General features: G+C 44.9%; 1 protein-coding gene across 6 annotated transcripts in view; it reads left to right on the top strand.

Annotated features, from left to right (window-relative positions):
- The window catches only part of C1H6orf118 (chromosome 1 C6orf118 homolog), a 42469-nt gene extending 25901 nt beyond the window's left edge, over positions 1 to 16568 (top strand). For 3 of the 6 annotated variants that reach the window (XM_053295858.1, XM_053295868.1, XM_053295878.1), the window contains 3 exons: positions 6205 to 6266; positions 8959 to 9085; positions 15691 to 16568. In XM_053295858.1, the coding sequence (XP_053151833.1) occupies positions 6205 to 6266; positions 8959 to 9085; positions 15691 to 15780 (279 nt within the window). In that variant the 3' untranslated portion in view covers positions 15781 to 16568. Of the gene's footprint in view, positions 1 to 3070; positions 3173 to 6204; positions 6267 to 8958; positions 9086 to 15690 lie in introns of those variants that run through there. The other 3 variants (XM_053295886.1, XM_053295895.1, XM_053295905.1) reach the window with 3 other exon arrangements.
- Positions 16569 to 20146: the final 3578 nt, after the last annotated feature.

Raw genomic sequence — 20146 nt, 5'->3', positions numbered from 1 at the left:
GGTGGTAGTGCCCAATGGGTGGAAGCTACCATCCAAATTTCAGAGGAATTGGGCAAAGGGCTGATTTTTCGTGAATTTTTGAAGTTTATGGTTTTTCCCATAAGGAAGAATGGAGGTTTCAGCAAAAGTAGAGCTTCATGTCAGGGGGGAAGGGGTGGCCCAGAGCAGAGTAGGGTGGGTGGTAGTGCCCAGTGTGGGCAAGGAAGCTGCCAGAATTATTTCAAAGGAATTGGGCAGAGGGCTGATTTTTAAAGATTTAATGGAGTTTTAAAGTTTTAAAGTTCTTCTTTAAATCTTTAAAGTTCTTCCCCATAGCGAATGATGAAGGTTTCAGCAGCCCCATAACTGCACTTGGCGGAGAGTGTATTAATACTTTGTCATTGAAAATCTCATATGCTACCAGAGAATCTACACTCAGAACACCTCAGAAACAACAGAACCCAGCACCCCATGGGTTAGCAACCCATGGGGGTGATTGGCACTCTATGTGCACTTCACCACCACTCGCTCCCAGCCACTGCAGTGCCCTCCAGGTGGATTTATGGGGCTGCTTAAACCTCCATTATTCCCTAGGGGGGAAAACCTTAAAGATGTGTAAACTTCAACAATTCCTAAGAAATCAGCCCTTTGCCCTATTCCTTTGGAATCTGGGTTGTGGCAGGCACCCTTTGGGGCACTGCCACCCAACCCACTGTTTTGCCCCTCAGGCCCCCTTTCTGCCCCAAATCTGCCCCCAAGACATGTAAACATCAGAAATTCTTTAAAAATCAGCCCTTTCCCCAATTCCTTTGGAATATGGGTGGCAGCAGGCACCCAGTGGGGCACTACCACCTGACCCACTCTTCTGCCCCCAAAGCCCCCTTTCTGCCCCAAATCCACAAATACCATCAACATTGCACATCAACAGCAACAGCAGAGCTTTGCAAAGAACCAGGCAGATTTCCAAAGGTCATGCACATCCACATCTCCCCAGAAATGCAACTGATCTGCACACAACAGTATGAAACAACAGTTAAATACACACTGCCCCACTGGCCAATGAGGGTAAATTTTACCCTTAAATTTCCTTAAAAGGAATAAGGAGGCAATTGCCAGCAGATCAGCCCATGCTTTTGCTGGCCAATCTGCAGGCCTGAAGGGCCGAAAATTCAACCAGATGTCAAAACTCAAAATGGAGACTGAAGGAGAAAGACTTTTTGCGATTGCAAAATGGAGTTCCAAAACAGCCGAAACAACAAAACATTTTGTATCCGAAACTGGGACGTTTGGTTTCGTCTACAAAATTTTCTGTTTTGAGCATTGAGTGTTTTGTTTTGGCTACAAAACAGCCAGAATAGCCTGTTTTGGGCACAAAACATTTTGTATCCAAAACGAAACGCACACCCATGTTTAGAACTTCTTCCTTTTGCAGCTTTGTATAGTTGGTGCCCAAATTCTTTTTAAAAAATGTTTGGAAAACTGGGCTGGGAAAAAGCAATGCATAAAAATACCAGCTGGAATTAAAAACAAAATGAAAACAGTAACCCAAAGCTGTTTATGGTAATTTAATTATCAAACTTGCCCAACTTGTTTGAAAAACCTTTGGCTGGCTACTTTTGCTTTTAAAACATTTTAAAGTATGCTAAGGAGTGATCTCCATGACTTAGTTTAAAAGAGAAACTGATGGCAAATTCCAGGTACTATGGAAATCATTCTTGGAACTATATGCATTAAGATATATGTGTGGAAGTAGTGATCACTGATTCGTTCTGTCCATTTTAAAAGTTTGTTTCTTTTGTTTTTTTTCTGTTTGATTTACTTTGTTTATGTAAAAGGGGGAGGGTTTGGAGAAATGGGATGAATAGTATTTGACACTGCATGGGTCGATCAATAAGTTCATAGAATGACTTAGAAAGAAATGAGATATCAGTTTTAAAGTTTGTTAGTGCATACTACAACTCTTCAGAGGGCTCCATAGCAAATTTGGTATCCAAAGGTTTTGTTCTCCTCCCCACCACGGACATTTCTGTAAAACATGTCAGCTGAAAAACCAAAAATGGAGAAAATGGAGGTGAATGTGTTCATCAAGTACCTGTGGATCTGCAAGGGACATTGGGAGATTCTTCCCCCATTTACTCAACGGTTGGCACATGGTGCACTGAATTAAAGTGGGGCAGAACCTCATGTGAAGATGATAACTGCTGTGGATGGCCATCAACATTCATTACTGAGGAAATCATTTCAAAAGTGAGAGGTCTTGTCATGAACGATCAGCGATTCACTGTCAGATGTATTTTTTAACACTGTTAGCATTTTATAATGACTTGATTATCAAGCCAGAAGTTGCCTGTTCGAATCCCTGCTGGTATTTTCCCCAGACTTTGGGAAACACCTATATTGGGCAGCAGCAGAAGATGCTGAAAGGCATCATCTCATAATGTGCAGGAGGAGGCAATGGTAAACCCCTCCTGTATTCTACCAAAGACAACCAGAGGGCTCTGTGGTCGCCAGGAGTCAAAACCGACTCGACAGCACACTTTACCTTTTTACACAATCAATTCTGAAAGAACATCTCAAGCTGAAAAAGGAGTTTGCAAGATGGGTGAGTGCCACAAATGTTGATGGATGAGCAAAAGGCAACTCATTTGTGAGATTCAACACAACCGTAGGAACAGTTCAGGTGAGATCCTGCAGACATGAGTTTTGATATGTTACCATGGATGAATCATGGGTTCACCACTTTGATCCTGCGATGAAACAGCAACACTTGGCATGGAAATACACATTTTCACCAGCTCTGATGAAATTCCTGTTTCACAGTATGCAGGCAAGGTCATGGCATCCATTTTTTGAGATGAAAAGGGAATTTTGGTAAACCACTGTCTCCAATATGGAGCAATGATCACTGGTGATTACTATGCACAGTTGATTGGGAAATTACAACCTGTAATAAAAAAATAATCAGCATGGCAAATTGCACTGTGGTGTGCTCTTTCATCAAGATCATGTGCCTGCACACAGGTCTATCATGGCAGTGGCTACTATTAGAAAAGTGGGGTTCCAATTGTTCTATACCCTCCTTGTTCCCTAGATTTGGCCTCCAGTGACTTATACCTCTCCAAAAACATGAAGGAATATCCTATGGGGAACCAAATTTCCAAACAATGATGAAGTGATGATGAGTGCTGTGGGTGAGTGGTTTGGGGAGCAGGAGAAATGTTTTCTCTCACACATGGAATTTGTGAACTGGAGCATCTCTGGGAAAAGTACATTGACCTTTGGGTCTATGTTGTGGTGGTGGTGGGGGATAATTACCATTGCTGATTTCTTTCTATGTCATTCTATTAACTCATTGATCAACTCTTGTATATACAGTTGAAAGAGGGAAATATATACAAGCTCATTTACTTTGGGAGAAAAGTGGGGGTGCTGTTCTTCTTTTACATTAAGGCAAAGGGCAGTTACCTCCACAGGAGGGTGGAATAATGTTCATTTGGACAGCTTCCATTCCTGAAGTTTATGTAATTGTACACCATGAAACAAGCCAGTTATATTACTTCGAATTTCTTCTTTTGATATTTTAAAAAATGATTAAAAATCAGCAGCTGCACCAATCTGAATAACTGGCATCCTGAGTAAATTGTGTAAATTGTGGCCAAATTGTGTGGCAAATTTCAGAGCCCTCTGCCCAGCAATTCCTGAGTTATGATATTTTTTCTATTTCCCTTTGACCTCTTTGAGTAGATTGAAAGAGTGCTCTGCTTGTTTGTTTATTCTGGGAGGAAGTGAGCCATTTTGCACTTTCTCATTAAGGGATTTGAGAGCATGGCTTTGTGCTGAATGACTGCTTTCATAGGAAAAATACTAATTAAAAATCATTAAATTGACAATTTTCCTTCAAATTAAATACACAGACTCCTATATGTGTCCCCAATTTCAGAGCTCAATGCCCAGCCATTCTGGAAAAACAGGAGCAGAAAAGTGGCTGCTATATGAACACAAAGGGCAGATTCTTCCAAATGAGGGTGAATGAATGATCTCAGTGGGGGCTTGAGTTCCTGTAGTTTTTAGAACTTTCTGCTATAAAACAAGCCACTTTTCACAATTTTTAGACATTTTTTTCAAAAATTCCTTAAAAATCAATGGATTTGCCAATTTGTTTCAAATTAAATGCACAGATTATTGTCATCCTGTACTACATGTGTGCCCAATTTCAAAGCTCTAGGCCTAACTGTTCCCAATTTATGAATTCACATTGACCTATGTGTAAAAAATTCCAGATTTTAATAGGATTTCTGATTGGAAATGCGATATCGAAACTATATCCAATACCCCTAGGAGTCCCAAAAGTGAATTCCAATATTGTCCAATCTAATATTTTCAGTGGTGTACAGGTCGACAGTAGTCTACTTCCTATCTGACATCCTATCTAGCTCTATTAAGACATTTTGTATGTGTACAAATTTATCTGTATATAGTGTGTGTTTTGGGGTGAATGAGGTATATTATTGTATGTGCATTAAACATAACATGAGAATAGGAACATAGGAAGCTGCCTTATACTGAGTGAGGCCATTGGTCCATCTAGGTCAGTATGGACCTAGATGGTCCACAGACTGGCAGTGGTTTCTCCAAGATTACAGGCAGGATTCTTTCTCAGCCCTATCTTGGAGATGCCAGGGAGGGAATCTGGGACCTTCAGATAGGGTGTGCAGAACTTGTTTGAATCGAACCAGGTTCAGTTTGAACCAGTCCGATTTGACCTGTTTGAGCTCAAACTGGATCAATCTCTGGGGAAAAGGGATCCAGTTCAGGTCCACCCCAAAGCGGGCCTGGTTCGGATCAAACTAGTTCAGCCTGGTTCAACTTGGTTTGAGGAGCTATGCTTGTAAAGGGGAATCTAGTGCAAATTCCCCTTTACAAGCAAAGGAGATTCCTACCTCTAAAAGGGTGTAAAGGGTGGGTGGGGCCATGGTGAGAGGGCACTTTACTGGCAGCATGGCGGCAGCTCCTCAGTGGTGGGTCCACTAAGCCCTGCCAGCACTCCCCCGTAGCAGCATGGGCCACCGTTGCTCTGGTTCCAGCCTCTGTGCATGCACAGAGGCCATTTGTGTGACCTCCACGCATGTGTGGAGCTGGAACTGAGCCACTATTGGCCTGCGCTGCTGGGCAGGAATGCTCGTGGAGCTAAGAGGAGCCGCCACTGCACTTTTGCTGCTGAAGTGCCTTTTCACTGCCACCCCCACCCTTTGACCCTTTTTAGAAATAGGAATCCCATTTGCTTATAAAGGGGAATCCTCACCAGATTCCCCTTTACAAGCATAGCCCCTCAAAATTGGGCAGAAATGGTTCGTCCCAGTTGAACCACATGGACCAAACTGCCAGCTGGTTCTAACAAACTGGTACACGGACTGGTTATGTGGTTTGAATTTGGTTTGAATTCAAACCAAACCACCAAAAATGGTTTTATGCACATCCCTACCTTCTGCATGCAAGCATGCAGCCGCTCTTCCCAGACCAGCCCCATTCCCTAAGGGGAATATCTTACAGTGCTCACCTATAGTCTCCTATTCAAATGCAATCAGGGCAGAACCTGCTTAGCAAAGGGGACAATTAATGGACAGCCACCTAATGGTGCATTTGGGAAATGACTTGACTAGCAAGCCAGAGGTTGCCTGATCGAATCCCCACTGGTATGTTTCCCAGACTATGGGAAATCCCTATATCAGGCAGCTGTGATATAGGAAACTGCTGAAAGGCATCATCTCATACTGCACGGGAGATGGCAATGGTAAACCCCTCCTGTATTCTACCAAAGTAGACAACCACAGGGCTCTATGGTCACCAGGAGTCGACACCAACTCGATGGCACACTTTACCTTTACCACAAGACCAGCTCTCCTCCTGTACATGCATACTGTACATGCATACATATTTGTACAAGTATACACTGTACCCAGATTGAACATAATGTGTGAATAGAACTTCTGTACCCTTTATTTGCGGGGGCCTGTACCCAGATTCATTTTTCAAATAAATGCATTCACAATTCATTCAAACAAAAGCCTGTACTTGTGTGTACAGACACCTGTATGTACATACAACTTAAGGTCTGAACAGGGCTTGGGTGTGAAATACTTTGGGCACTTGAAATATGCTATATAAATGCTGACACGTTTTAAAGTGAGACTAGACCCTTATGTCTCTTTATTTTGTGTTTTGTAGGATGTTGAACATAATATCACACTTGTATTAAAGAGGCAGAAGATTAGCACAGATATCCAGCAGTGAGTATGAATATTTTCTAATATACGTTGGGCAGGGCTTGTATTGTTATTGTTCAAGTTTGAGGAAAACATGCAGATGTTGCACATGAAATAAGAAACAAATGGACATTTATTGTGCAGTAAACTGATTGTGCAGAAAGATCTAATTATATCTCCAGTTATCACTGATCTCTTTTCCTCCACCCATAATATATTTCAGAGAGGGCAGGGGAAAGACAATTGATCATGTAGTCTGGAATCCTTCATGACTGGGAATGGGATTTTATCACAGTTGTGCTCAGTGCAGCACCTAACATACTGTTGGCACTAAATAAATACTAAAACAGTAGTAGAAAGCAAGCAAGCGAGAAACCTAGCCAGGCAGGGCTCACCATGATACAGCTCTGGCTTCTGTTTTGAATGCTGCAGAAAATGTGCATCAAGAACAGATGAAAGTGCCTCTGAACAGAGTTAGGATGCATTTCTTTTACCACTGAGTAAATAGTCTCCACATATCAGAGATTGGGAGAAAGGCTTCTGGATCAGAAGATATTTTTTCCCAGATAGATCTAAGCCCCATCATATCTTTTTTCTAGATTTTAAGCACTGAAACAGTGTGGCTCTGTTTCATCACAAATTGATTATGAAAGCCCCTTTCATGATAGTTTTTGAAGCTAACACATCACACACACACACACACACACACACACACACACACACACACACACACACACACTCTTTTAACATACATATTGTTCATGAGTGTCAGGGCTGAGCCAAGGGCAGCTTCTTTGCAGCAGCGCAGGGTTCAAGGTCACGATGGGGAGGGTCTTGCAGGAATCAGGAACTGAGGAAAAGGAGAGAATATGAGAGTCAAAGCCAGAAGTCAGGAACCTGTTTGGTTGGTCAGGAGCACACACTGAGTCACAGTGAGTTCTGATTTGAGAAGAATTGAGAAGTTCAGAACAGAGTCTAGGGATGTGCGAACTGTGCTTGACATTGAGCCGGCCTGGTTCGGCTGGTCTGAGTTCAAATTGGACCGCACTCCCCAAAGGGCTTTAAACAGACCAGCCCCCGGCTCAAAGAACTAGCTCGCAGACCAGCTCAGGTCTTATAAGTAAAGGGGCATCCCTAACCTAAACTTAAAGGTGTGGGCGGGGGAGTGAGAGAAAGCAGCCTCTGTACCTTTATTGGTGGCATAGGTGGGTGGTGAGGTGGTGATGGGTGGCAGTGAAGCATCAGAGGCGGTACGGGGGTGGTGACGGGGCTCCTCCAAGCTCCCCACTGGCCTCCCAAATGACAGCCCAGGCTGGCTGTGAGCTTGGAGGAGCCGCGCTACTGCTCTCGCTGCCTAAAATGCTTCGCCGCTGCCTTGCCACCCACCTCTTCTGCCTATACCCCTGCTAACTTGGCAAAGAGGCACCTTTTAATGTGGTGATTCTCTTTATTTAGCAGGGGGAGAGTAACTGGCCCTATCCAACCCCAGCACATTACTTCCAGTGACTGTTGCTGGTGTCTGTCTTATGTTTATTTTTAGATTGTGAGCCCTTTGGGGACAGGGATCCATCTTATTTATTTATTTATTTATTTATTTATTTCTCTGTGTAAACTGCTCTGAGCCATTTTTGGAAGGGCGGTCTAGAAATCGAATAAATAAATAAATATACTGCAGCCTCCGCTAAAGGTACAGAGGCTGCTTTCTCTCACCTCCCCCCTTTCAGTTTAGGTTAGGGATGCCCCTTTACTTGTAGAGGGAAATCCTTGAGGATTCCTCTTTACAAGTATACCTGAGCTGGTCCACGAGCTGACTTGATTGAACCCAGAACCAGACCGGGCTGGGTCGGTTTGAATCCAGCCCAGATTTGAACCAAGCCGAACCAACTAGTTCCGTGCACATCCCTAAAAGAGGTCAGACTAGGCAGACAAACCAGAAACCAGGGGTCAAGCAGTAAGCTGAAGATCAGGACAGAGCCAAAGTTCAGGAGGATGGAGACCTTGTTACTGAGTCATAGCCTTAAGTGAAACAGGAGGCCTTCCTGCTCTGGCAGGATCCAGCAGCCAGTTTGGCTGGCTGGAGCCAGTTAAAGGCTTCAGCGCTCTTTTGACAAGGCAGTTGAACAGTCTGCCACATAGGACAGATATAGATAGAAACTATGGCCACCTTCGGACATCACGGGAAAGCTGAGGCTAACTTACCTCAGGCTGGCCCCCTGTGACATCTGAATTATTGGAACTGTGGTTACAGGACCCAACCATGGTTCCCTTATTCTCCCCCAAACCTCTGAATGAACCCTCGGTTTGTAGTAAGGTACCAAACTGAAGCTCCAGAGGCTCCAAAGTTTCTTTTGGATTGGGCAACTCACTAACTTGGATTGGACCCCTGATAGCAAAGAGGCACTTTTTAACATGGTGATTCTCTTTTATTTAGTAGGGGGAGAGTAACTGGCCCTATCCACCCCCAGCACAGTACCTCCAGTGACTGTTGCTGGTGTCTATCTTGTGTTTCTTTTTAGATTGTGAGCCCTTTGGGGACAGGGATCCATCTTATTTGTTTGTTTGTTTGTTTGTTTGTTTGTTATTTCTCTGTGTAAACCGCCCTGAGCCATTTTTGGAAGGGCGATATCGAAATCTAAATAACAATAATAATAATGATTAAGGGAGGAAGCTCCTTCCACAGCTTACATTAGATTGGCTGCTGCAACTTTCCTTCCAGGAATGGAGGAAGCCCACACAGCCAATTCCTGACACTTTGCAGTCTCCCAGACTGCAAGCATGATTATCTGGGAGCACGGTGGGGGACTCAGAGACAAACTGCAGGTCCACTGGCCCCACAATTAAAGGTATGTCTGAAGGCATTCTATGACTCTCTGGCCAAATCCAGACATAACGTGAAACTGGACTTAGACAAACCTGTGGTTTCAATTTGAAAGCATGAATCGCATCGCAGACCTTCATCCAACCACGGTTCGCAATCTCCATTTTCAGGGAAGTATGGCCCCTTCTTTCTTTTGTCCACCAAGACTGTATCCCAGGCAGCCATGGACCGTTCACATTGCCAGACTGAGGTCAGGGCATCAGCACATTGTCTTGGTGGCTGCCATTGGCCAAGATTCCAAAAGGTGGTGCTCCCTTCCAACCCCACACACCTGCCCACCTTGCCAGTGGGCCAGAGGGAGATGCTTCCAGGTGTGTCCTGCAAAAGCAGTTCTCACCACCCATGTCCCCCTGCTGCCGCCAGCAACCCTCGGGACAGGGGCTTCAGGGCTCACCATCACACAGTGCTGGGTGCTGGGTGCTGGGTGCTCCTCCACCCTCACCCTCTGGATGTGTGGGCAGGTAAATGGGCTCCTCGAGCAGGATGTCTCTCCTTGACTCACGTATTTTGTGAAGGATGCACTGCAGCCTTCTTCTTGCGAAGGGAGGATCTGGTGGGGGTGGCGTGTTTCTGGATGTGTACCCGGACCCCCTTGGCTACAAGTCTCCTGGTTTAGTGTGTGTGGCACATGAATCTTCTCTTGGTGGGGGCCTTGTGTGGTGGTTACTGTGGGGCTTCTCTAGAGGGCCCTTCTCTCACTTGCCCAGAGCCCTGGGGTGTCAGGTGCAGAGGGGCTTGTGCTAGGGCCACTGGCTTCATGCGTGCACAGGGGTGCCAGATTGCTGACCTGGCATGCCCACTGGGCTGACACCCAATGGCCTTGCATGTGGACCCGCGAGGGGAGGGTGTCTTAGGGGTATATCAGGCATGGATAGCAAATGTCCAGGCTGCAGAACTCTGAAGGGCATTTGTGCCTGTGTGTGCTCCTGCAGGGGAGTAAAGAACTGCTCCTGTGGTCCTTGAGAGGCTGGAGCAGCTTGGGAGTGGCCCGCTGCCAATTCAGCTGGGCAGGTAGGGCCCTGGCATCAGTTGCTTGGTTTGGTACAGCAGCTGCTGAGGGGCAACGTGTGGCAGCTGGTTCGCGAGCCATTCAGTGGAGCTGGCCAAGGTATCTTCAAACCGCTTCTCAGCTGCGATGTGCACAGAACCACAGCGGGGAGGCTCGAAGGTGGTGGGGGTCTAGCTTTGAGAGCGGGGCAGGGTGCACTTACCCCTCCTGCCGCTTTCCCCCCGCCGGTGTCCGTTTGTTTCAAAGAGGTACGCTGCCACCCCGATGGGCTTTGAAAAAAACGGACACCTACCGGTGGAAAGCAGCGGAAGGGGTAAGTGCACCTTCCCCTGCTCTTAAAGATAGACCCCTGCTGCTTTTGAACTGGTGGAATCGCCAGTTCTTTGAACCATTTTGGAAGCCCATATAGGGCTTCTGAATTGGTTCTATGCACATCCCTGCTCTCAGCAGCCACTTCCCTCATAGTCTCTTTGTAGGCATGCACTGTTTGATCTGTGGCCTCCTTGAAGACCTCCTGTCCTCCTCGTGCCTTTCTGCCTCTTTCTGCCTCTCTATCTCGTGCAGCACATCACAGGTGTCCTGGGATCTCTCGGCATCCTGCGAGACCACATTTTTGGCAAATTGGAGGCAATCAACACATCTCCTGTTATGCATTTGGGTCATGTGCTCATTGGCCTGAATGAGGAGGGAACTGGCTGTTCCATGGGTGCTGGTGTGGCAGGCATGGCTGGCATCAAAGGTTGTTCCAGCGCAGGTAGAGGCTGGCCTAGATCCTTTCTCTCTGGTGATGCTGCAGGGAGGGGGCATGGAGAGGGAGAGCAGCATTAAGATTTAGCTAAAACAAATCCTGTGTCATTTCCTGCCTTGGCACACTGTCAGGTCAGGAAGTTCTCGTACACCCATGGGGTGTGCCCCATCCCTGGCCTCTCATTTCCCTCCATCCAATTTCTGCACCTGCTACCCCCACAATGCTATCCACCCTGGATAGGAATAACTTTTGGTGGAGGACAGATAATGCACTCTGCACACGCCCCCTCCACCCCCCCTCCGGCCCCATGCTGCATAACCTCACAACCCCCCAAAACATAGGGTTAGCACACCCACCCTACTACTATCTATGGCCAGCATAGCACCCCCACCCCAGAACACCAAGCACCGCTTCCACCCCACTAACATCAACAGGTTGCACATGACCCCCCTCTACCTCCCTTCCCCAGAACACCAACCACCACTTTCACCTACACTGATGTAGAGTGAACCCATCAGGGGGGTGTACTGGAATTCAACTGTGCTCCCCCATGGTGGCAGCCCACTCTGATTCAACCATCTCACTTTGGCCAGGTAGCACTTTGACAGGAGAAAACTAATCTGGAGATGCTGCCAGGAGAAAACTGCAAGGGCCACTTGTGCCTCCAGCTTTTAACAGCAGAAAAGTCTTTTGTTCTGCTTTTGGAGAAGAGAGCCCTTGTTGTGGGTGCATTTACACCCCACACCATCCACCTTCCATCTGCCCGGGACCTTGGCAATGGTGTTGGTGCACACATGTACAGCAGGTAACACCTTTCCTATGCCAGACCGCCTATGCAGGGTGTGGGTGGGACAATGGCATGGGTTGTCCTGTGAGGGGCATGGTTGTGTTAGGGACAAAAGCACGAAAGTGCAGTGCTGTGCTGTGAGCATCCATGTTTCTGCACAGACGGCCACCAGCTTGGCTGGAGTATCACTATTGCCAGGCAGAACGGGGAAGATGGTAGAGGCAGGGCACTTTGGTTGAGAGGTGGCATGCATAGAGCTACCATGTCCCTGGGCAAGTCTAGGCCACCCTCTATATGATTGCGGTTATAAAATTAGCACAAAAATGTGGTTATGCCAGCATCCGAGTTCAGACGTAACACTTTGGCAGCCAAACCTCAGGTCTCGGCAGTGAATCTTACTGAAACCTGAAGGTTCAAACTGGAGTTTGGTGAGGTGAACCGCTGACCGCTTTTGGCTCGAAACAGCAGTTGCACAAATTTGGATGCATTGGAGTTTCCAACCTCTGCTGCTGGTTTTACGTTATGTCAAAATTTGCAACTGCCTCAAGCAGCTCCTGTCAACAGGTCAGAGCACATGCTAAGTCAAGGGATAATGAGGAAAAAATTGGTTCCAGCCACCAAAATAGCAACAGTCATGAGTTTGCACTGTTTGTAATAGCTTGCAATGATGACTTAGAAAAATTCATATCATTTGAATTTTTTTGCAGTTGTCAGTCATCCAAACAAGAGCTCTATCTTTGGAATAGCTGGTATGAGTATTTTACAGTTTTGGTCAACTGTAAAAAGTTCTGAATAATCCATGGTTGTCACCAGAAGAAATTTGCTGGCATGATCTTTTGTTGTTTTTGTTGCTGTCGTTAACATTTATATACTGCTTTTCAGCAAAAGATTTATAAAGTGGTTTACATAGAAGGAAAGGGAAAAGAATGAGAAAAAGAATGAGAAAAAGGTTCTTTGTCCCAAAGGGACTCATAATCTAAGAACAAACGCAAGGGAGACCAGCAGAAATCACCAAAGGGACACTGTGCTGAATAGGGGCAGCTGCTATCACTGAAGGGGCACTGTGCTGAATAGGGGCAGCTGCTATCACTGAAGGGGCACTGTGCTGAAGAGGGGCAGCTGCTAAAGAGTAGCATTTCTGCTAAATGGAAGAGTGACAGTCCTTTAGAAGGTGCCTCTTTGTCCAGTTAGCAGGGATTTGAATAATTCAATCATTGGTTTTAAATATGTCATTAAATTGGTCTGATCATTAGTGGTTTACTGATCATTGTTGATAGTTATGAATGTTCTATCAATGAAATGATTGTTGAATGAAAGGGAGAAGCCAAATCTGAAAAAGAGGAGCCAAACCTGCCCAGACTGAATGGCATCAGGCAAAGGAAATGCAGAAAGGATATACTGTAGATTGCTTATGTTCCTAAAAGAATAATGGAAATCATTATGGCGGAAGTATAAATCCAGAAGCATTATTTTTAATATCATTAAAATATGGCCATCCTAGCGGTTATTAGGAATAAATTATTAAGGCAATTAGTAGCAGATAATACTAAAATACAAGGTTAATTAGTCTCATTTATAGACTGTTAATTATTAAAAGTAATTAGCTCTGAAACAGTTAAGGAAGTGCCCTCACTTAATATTTTTAATGTGTTAACTTGAAGCCTATTTTCAATTTTGCTCCCATTAATGTGCACATTTAAACTCTTTTGAATTGCACAGTGCTCTGGGATATTTGCATAATAAGACAGTTTATAAATGAGAGACCTTCCAAATTTTGCCCTCCTTCTATTTGATTCTCATTTTGGGAGGTGGTGTAACTCTTCAGTGTTATAGATTAGGGAGTATGAACCACTATGAGGAGCATGAGAATCAAAGTCTGTCTTGGAGGCATAACTGAGGGAGGGTGTCTAATCGTGTGAAGTCAGAACTGTATCATCTTTTTTGCCCTTGGTGTGCACACACTTATTTAAATGGCATTAATTATCAGCGAGGCACAGATTATTAATGTAACTGTTCAGTCACCAGAGTGGCAACTTCCCAGGTGCTTTGATGCTCTCTGCTGAACGGAAGGTGGGGCATATAGTCCCTGCCTGCATCTGAATCAATATTTAGCTGCATACAATGTACCCAGTTGGCATAGTGTCTCTTGCCAATTCTCCCAAATATAGGATCTTACAATCAAATCTACCAAAGGAGTGCCGTGCACCTAAGCAGGCTCCAGTCATCATATTACTTGCTGTGTCAGCATCCACTGGCATAAATCAGATGCTCTGCCATATGTGCCTCAAAATGTGCGCATAAGTATGGATGCCGTTGCTTTGCTTTGCTTTGCTTTGCTTTCAGTGGGGCACAACTGAATGCATGTCCTCATCCACATGTTTGCGGAACTAGCATAAATCCATATTTTAAATAGAATTAGAGCTGGATCAGGGTGTTCTAGTGGTAGTTTGTTTGTTTGTTTGTTTGTTTGTTTGTTTGTTTGATACAAACTAATTTCTATACTGCCCAAAACTCACATCTCTGGACCATTCGAATCGACCATTCAGGACTGTTCATCCAATACCTTTTACCCAGGCTCAGACTGGCCCACAGGGCAAAAGGGCATATTCCCAGTGTGCCCTACCTCTGGGGCAGCCCTGCACCCTTCCACACTTGGAAGCAGTGAATACTCCCGCCCTTAAGGACCCATTCTGCTCAAAACCCGGCACCCTCCACATATACATTCCACCACCCTCTCAGTGACCTTAGTCCTGCCCTGCCTTTACATCCAGATCAGCACACATAAGCCTGACATTTTATTTTATTCTATTTTATTTTACTATTTTATTTTATTATTTTATTTTATGTTCATTATACACCAATTTTCCTTGGCGTAGAACCAAAAATGAAACCGTTTTCATGATGGTTTCATGCATTTTGACATCCAAGCACTGACGGAGCTGAAATCTACTTATCTTAGTAATAGGGCACAGACAGAAAGGAGTGGATCACAATGCCTGCTGGGTAATTAGCTTGTGGTCATATTGATGTAAACACAGATAGGAAACTGAATGATAAACAGCCTTGGTCGGTGTCAAGTTTCCAGTAGGAATGAGTTCCACACTTGTGAAGCAGATAGTGAAAGAAGCACATATCTACAACAAGAATTTAGCTTGTGTATGAATGCATCATTCTAAAGGTACTCTGGATGATTTTAGAGATTGTAGTGATACAGAACATCTTTCTCTACTATTCTTGTAGATCTATATGAATGGTTTATTGTTCCGTTCCCACATATTGTCTAATGCTAAATCTGTGTGGAATGGAGAGGATATGGAAGAGTAGGCTACTGCTTTGAAGTTACTCTGATAAGAAAATAGAGAAAGTTAATCTGTGTACAGGAGTGTAGCAAGCTTGTAGTGGGCCCAGAGACAAGATTTTAAAATGCCCCCCCCCCCTATTTTTAAAAAGGTTTTGTAAATTGTGGATGATTCAAGTCATGTAATGGTACTAGAGAAAGACATGCCGTTCTGGTAGCTCCAGGTCTTAACACTCACATCAGTTTCAGAGGATGAATACAACTGAAGGAAGCCCGGGCGGCTGCACAGCTGGGGGAGTCAGTCATGTGACTTGCCTCTGGGGGTCCCCCAAGGCAGTGGGCCCCCAGACAACTGTCTCCCCTTGCCCTGTTATAGTTATGCCCCTGTCTGTGTATATACTGCATTTCTATAAAATAGTCCTCAAAGCGGTTTACACAAAAAGAGAAATAAGATGGTTCTTTTTTTTCCAAAAGGGCACACAATCTATCATGAAATAAGGTAGACACTGCTGTGCTGTGGTTGGATAGGAGCGGTTGCTCTCCCCTTGTTAGAGAATCACCTTGTTAAATAAGAGAATCAGGGGGAACTTTTGTGGGGATTCCAGGAGAAACACTTGTGAAAAAGCAGAGAATAGGTTATAGAGCAATTATAGCTGATTGCTGCAAGGCTATACAGTAAGCTAGCAATGCTTTTCACTAATGATATTGGTTTTGTAATTTATCTTTAGGTATTTGTGGGACTTGGTGGAAGGTTTCTTGACACCCGAAGAGAAAGAAGACCCTTTGGAAAATGTAGAAGCATCCTTCTGTGCCTCTGAGATTTTTCACTGAGCCATTACCATTTGTGTTTCTAAGATGGGAATTTCATTGTGAAAAAATGAATGTTGAGAGCTCTTAGAAACTGTGTTTTCTATGCTACTTGGAAAAACAGAAAGATGTCTCTGTTTCTATGTGACCACCATATATCATGAATTTATAGAATGATATTTCTGTTTACCCTTTAAGGGATGGTAATGATTGCTAGTTATAGTTTTGATACAAAATCTGCAACCATATTTGCAGTTTATTTTGGCAAATTTGGTTTCGTAGGTGCCATGATTAACTGAAGAGTTTCATCACTTTTTATATAACAAGTAAAAGGATTTGAAGACTGAAGATATTGTCAGTGAAAAATATGAACCATTTTCTACTTCAAAGACAATAAAGTCCATAGTAATCTTCCAAACTTTTCAGTGGTGGTAGAAAGAGGAAAATGTCTTTGATTTTAAAGATGTTTTAATTTCTTTTATTAAAAAAAGATACTTGATTTATTCCTTAAGATGTCATTACATGTCTCTCATAAAGTGTATTGACATACCTATTGTTTTTGTAAAGAAGATCTTGTGCTGATGTACCACTGAATATCCGCCCACAGTTTCTCGTGGAGTCTGAATCAAATGTGCAGGTCTTCATTAGAGCCCAAAAGATCAACGCCTATTGATTATTATTTTTTAAGTACAACCAAATTGGTACACAATTATGTTTTTGCAGTACACCTGGTACTGTTTTTTCTGCTCACTGATATCCTGTATATAGGCAATGAAATTAAAAAATAATAATTTTCTGCATCAAAGTTTCTTCAAAATTATTTGTATCTCATTATATGTGTAGTGGGTGGTTCCGACATACTGAGACAGCAGGATACTGAGATACTAGGTGGATCCACAAGACATTTCCTCACAAGGAGAGGAGAGCTGGTCTTGTGGTAGCAAGCATGACTTGTCCCCCTAGTGAAGAAGGGTCCGCCCTGGTTGCATTTGAATGGGAGACCACATGTGAGCACTGTAAGATATTCCCCTTAGGGGATGGAGCCACTCTTGGAAAAAGGTCTCAAGTTCCCTCTCTGGCTTCTCAAAGATAGGACAAGATTTTTTTAATTGAACCAACGAACTACCAAAGCCTACCGTACGTTACCAAAGCACAATTATATACAAAGTGGTTGTTTGTACACCATATATCTACAAAGATTTACAAACAAGGATTTGGTAACCCACAGGGTTATAAAGTATATGCATGCAGTACTGTAACTCGGGGTGGGGGGGATTACAAGGCACATCAGGTAATCGGGGCGGGGAGGGGTTACGTCCAACGTCCATTTCCACAATTTGTCCCATTGCTGTTTAGAAGAGATACACTTGTCTTTTTGCACATAACCATACAAACTTTTCCAGAAGAAATTTACTGTCTCATCTACATGAACCTCTTGCACGTGTCTTCTCTCCCTATTCCTATGCAGGAGCATTGCATAAATGATATACAGGTTTACTAACCTGATTACGAGAAGGGGAACGTTCCAATTCCCTAGTATAAGGGCGCCCGTTCCATTCTGTTTCCTTGAAGGTTTCTTTCTGGGACCTCAAAAAGAGGTTCTATCGCTCAAACCTGAGCTTAGTTCTTCCCAAGTTTTTCCAAATCAGGCCACTCTAACAGCTTGCTTACTCCCTGCCACACTCTTTTGGCTACCACACACTCTTTTAAGAAATGTGAGTGGGTTTCCCTGAATGTCTTGCCTAGCTCACTAGCTTTCTGTTTGCAGGTGATTTTAGGGCACCCTTGCTTGTCTTCTGGGAGCCATGGCTTTGTTGCGTTAAGCGGCAGTACTTGGTGGTATAAACGCCACCTCTTTTCCCATAAATGAAAAGGGACCTTTTTCTCCTTAAAGCGAGTGATAGGGTGATCGGGTTGCAACAAGTACTGTGAAGTGCGGTGTTTGTAGCATTTACGTTCTAAATCAGGTTTTAAAAAACCCACTGCTAGAATCTCTCCATAAATTGTTTTCCTTAGCTGCTTAACTGAGGAGGATCCTTTTTTTTAGTTTGAATAACAAATCTCTCAAGTAGTCCGGGTGGTCTCTTTTCAATGCTTGTGTGATATTACCATTGAAAGAACCTTTCCCCCACCATGCTATGCCCCATGCATATCTTCTCCAAGATAGGGCTGAGAGGGATTCCTGCCTGCAACCTTGGAGAAGCCGCTGCCAGTCTGTGTAGACAATACTGCGCTAGATAGACCAATGGTCTGACTCAGTATACGGCAGCTCCCTATGTTCCTAAGGTGGATCCACAAGACACTGTGGCTTAGCTAATTCCACCTGAGAAGTGCTTTGAGAGATTTTGCACAAAGAGAATGATCTTATGCTTTGATATACGGAGGACACAGAAGCTCTTGGGGAAATCCTATACTTACTGTGCATCTGTGCTGCACACTGGGCTAGTGAGGGATAAGGAAGATGACCTGTAGGGTTACATACATAAGTCAATTATGGGAGGAGAATGTAATATTTGCTGCTAGGAAGTAAATGAAATGGTGACATGACAGAATTATGGAACAAACTTTACTAAATTCTGTACAAAACCTATTGCAGCAACTGATCGTCAAATGGCTGCTGTGCCCTAGATTTCAGTTCTCTGCTGCTGTTCCATGACATTGTTTCACTCTGGGCATTCACTCATGGAACATTATGATTCACTAGTGATTTTCGGCCCGTTAAATAATGGGCGCTAGTGCAGTTGTGAGCTCCGGGCCCCCGCCACCATTCCCCCTCCCGGCGCTGTCGCCTGCCTCCATGCCGCGGCCGGTTTCCTCGGCTGGGCAAGGGCCCCTAAGTTTCCCCCCCGCCTGGGTTTGGCGGCGCCGCCAGGCCTCGGCGGTGACTCTGCCACCACCTTGGCCAGCTTCCCCCGCCGCCTCTTCCCCCCGCCCGGCTTCGGCGGCACTGCCAGGCCTCGGCCATGGCTCCACCGCCGCCTCGGCCGCGCCTCGGCCAGTTTTCCCCACTGCCTCTTTCCTGGCTTTGCGGGGCTTCCCCGGCTTCTTCGGGACGGCCGCTTCTGGCCATCCAACATGGCCGCCTGGTCACCGAGGTCGTGTCTCCCTTGGTGCGTTCTGGGCATGCGCTCTGCGCATGCCCAGAACGGCCGAGGGAGGCACGGACACACACCTGGGTGTCCACGGACGGACACCAAGGCTTTTATTATAGAAGATTCTATCATTAGATTTCTCCCCTTTTAGAAAACAACTGCTCGTTGTCTTGAATTGAAAGATCCAGCTGCAGAAGCATAAGGTGCTTCAGCTCATGCAGGAGTGGTGTCAGTGATTGCCCCCTGCAGTTGCAGCCCTCTCCTCCATAACAACTACAAAAAAGCCATTCTGGAGGATCCCATGGTCCTTTTGAGATGATTTTTGAAGGACATTACTGTTGGAGATGCAGCTCCTGATGGCATCAACTCAGTACTAGTAACAATCTTCTTGAGCATGGGGAGTAGAGATAGTGAGCAAGGGGGTTCTCTCTCGACTACACATCCCCTAGTCCAGGGATTCTCAACGTTGGGTCCCCAGATGTTATTGGACTTCAACTCCCATAATTCCCAGGCCCAGTGGCCTTTGGCTGGGGATTATGGGAGTTGAAGTCCAATAACATCTGGGGACCCAGCGTTGAGAATCCCTGCCCTAGTCTACTCTCACTTTGTTAGACTGGTAGTCTCAGGTTTCCTTCTCTCACCTGAAAGACAATCTTCCACTTCCTCCTCCATGATCTAACAAGCAGCTAGGCATGTAGGCCTTTGCTATCTCTCTGAAGTATTTCCTAAATAACCTACTTGTCACAGTGGGGAAATGGCTTGACTACCAAACCAGAGGCTGCTGGTTCGAATCCCCGCTGGTATGTTTCCCAGACTGTGGAAAACACCAATATCAGGCAGCAACGATATAGGAAAATGCTGACAGGCATCATCTCATACTGTGCAGGAGGAGGGAATGGTAACCCCCCCCCCTGTATTCTACCAAAGACAACCACAGAGAGTTCTGTGGTCGCCAGGAGTCGACACTGACTCGACGGCACACTGTACCTTTACTTAACTTAAACTCCACGTCTCCAGGCAATATTAATTAGCAGTGCTCTCCTTGTGCACTTCTGCTTTGGCTGAGGTACATAAATGATCTCCCCTCCAAATCTCTTACAATTAGGGGTTCAAACTGGCGGTGGAATGCTTTGGTCAGTTTCAAGTTCTTTTGACATCTGTCAAGAACGTGCTTTACAGCCATATTATACGTTACATTGATAATGTGGTTAGCCCTGCCAGGTTTGATTTTTCATATCTAAATAGCAACTTTATGTGTAGGAGTGATATGGAACAGGATTGCAGT

This window comes from Hemicordylus capensis, chromosome 1 (assembly GCF_027244095.1).
Source record: "Hemicordylus capensis ecotype Gifberg chromosome 1, rHemCap1.1.pri, whole genome shotgun sequence".
In the NCBI taxonomy this organism is placed as follows: domain Eukaryota; kingdom Metazoa; phylum Chordata; class Lepidosauria; order Squamata; family Cordylidae; genus Hemicordylus; species Hemicordylus capensis.
Note: the sequence above shows the minus strand (reverse complement) of the source record. Positions and strands in the feature narration are given on the sequence as shown.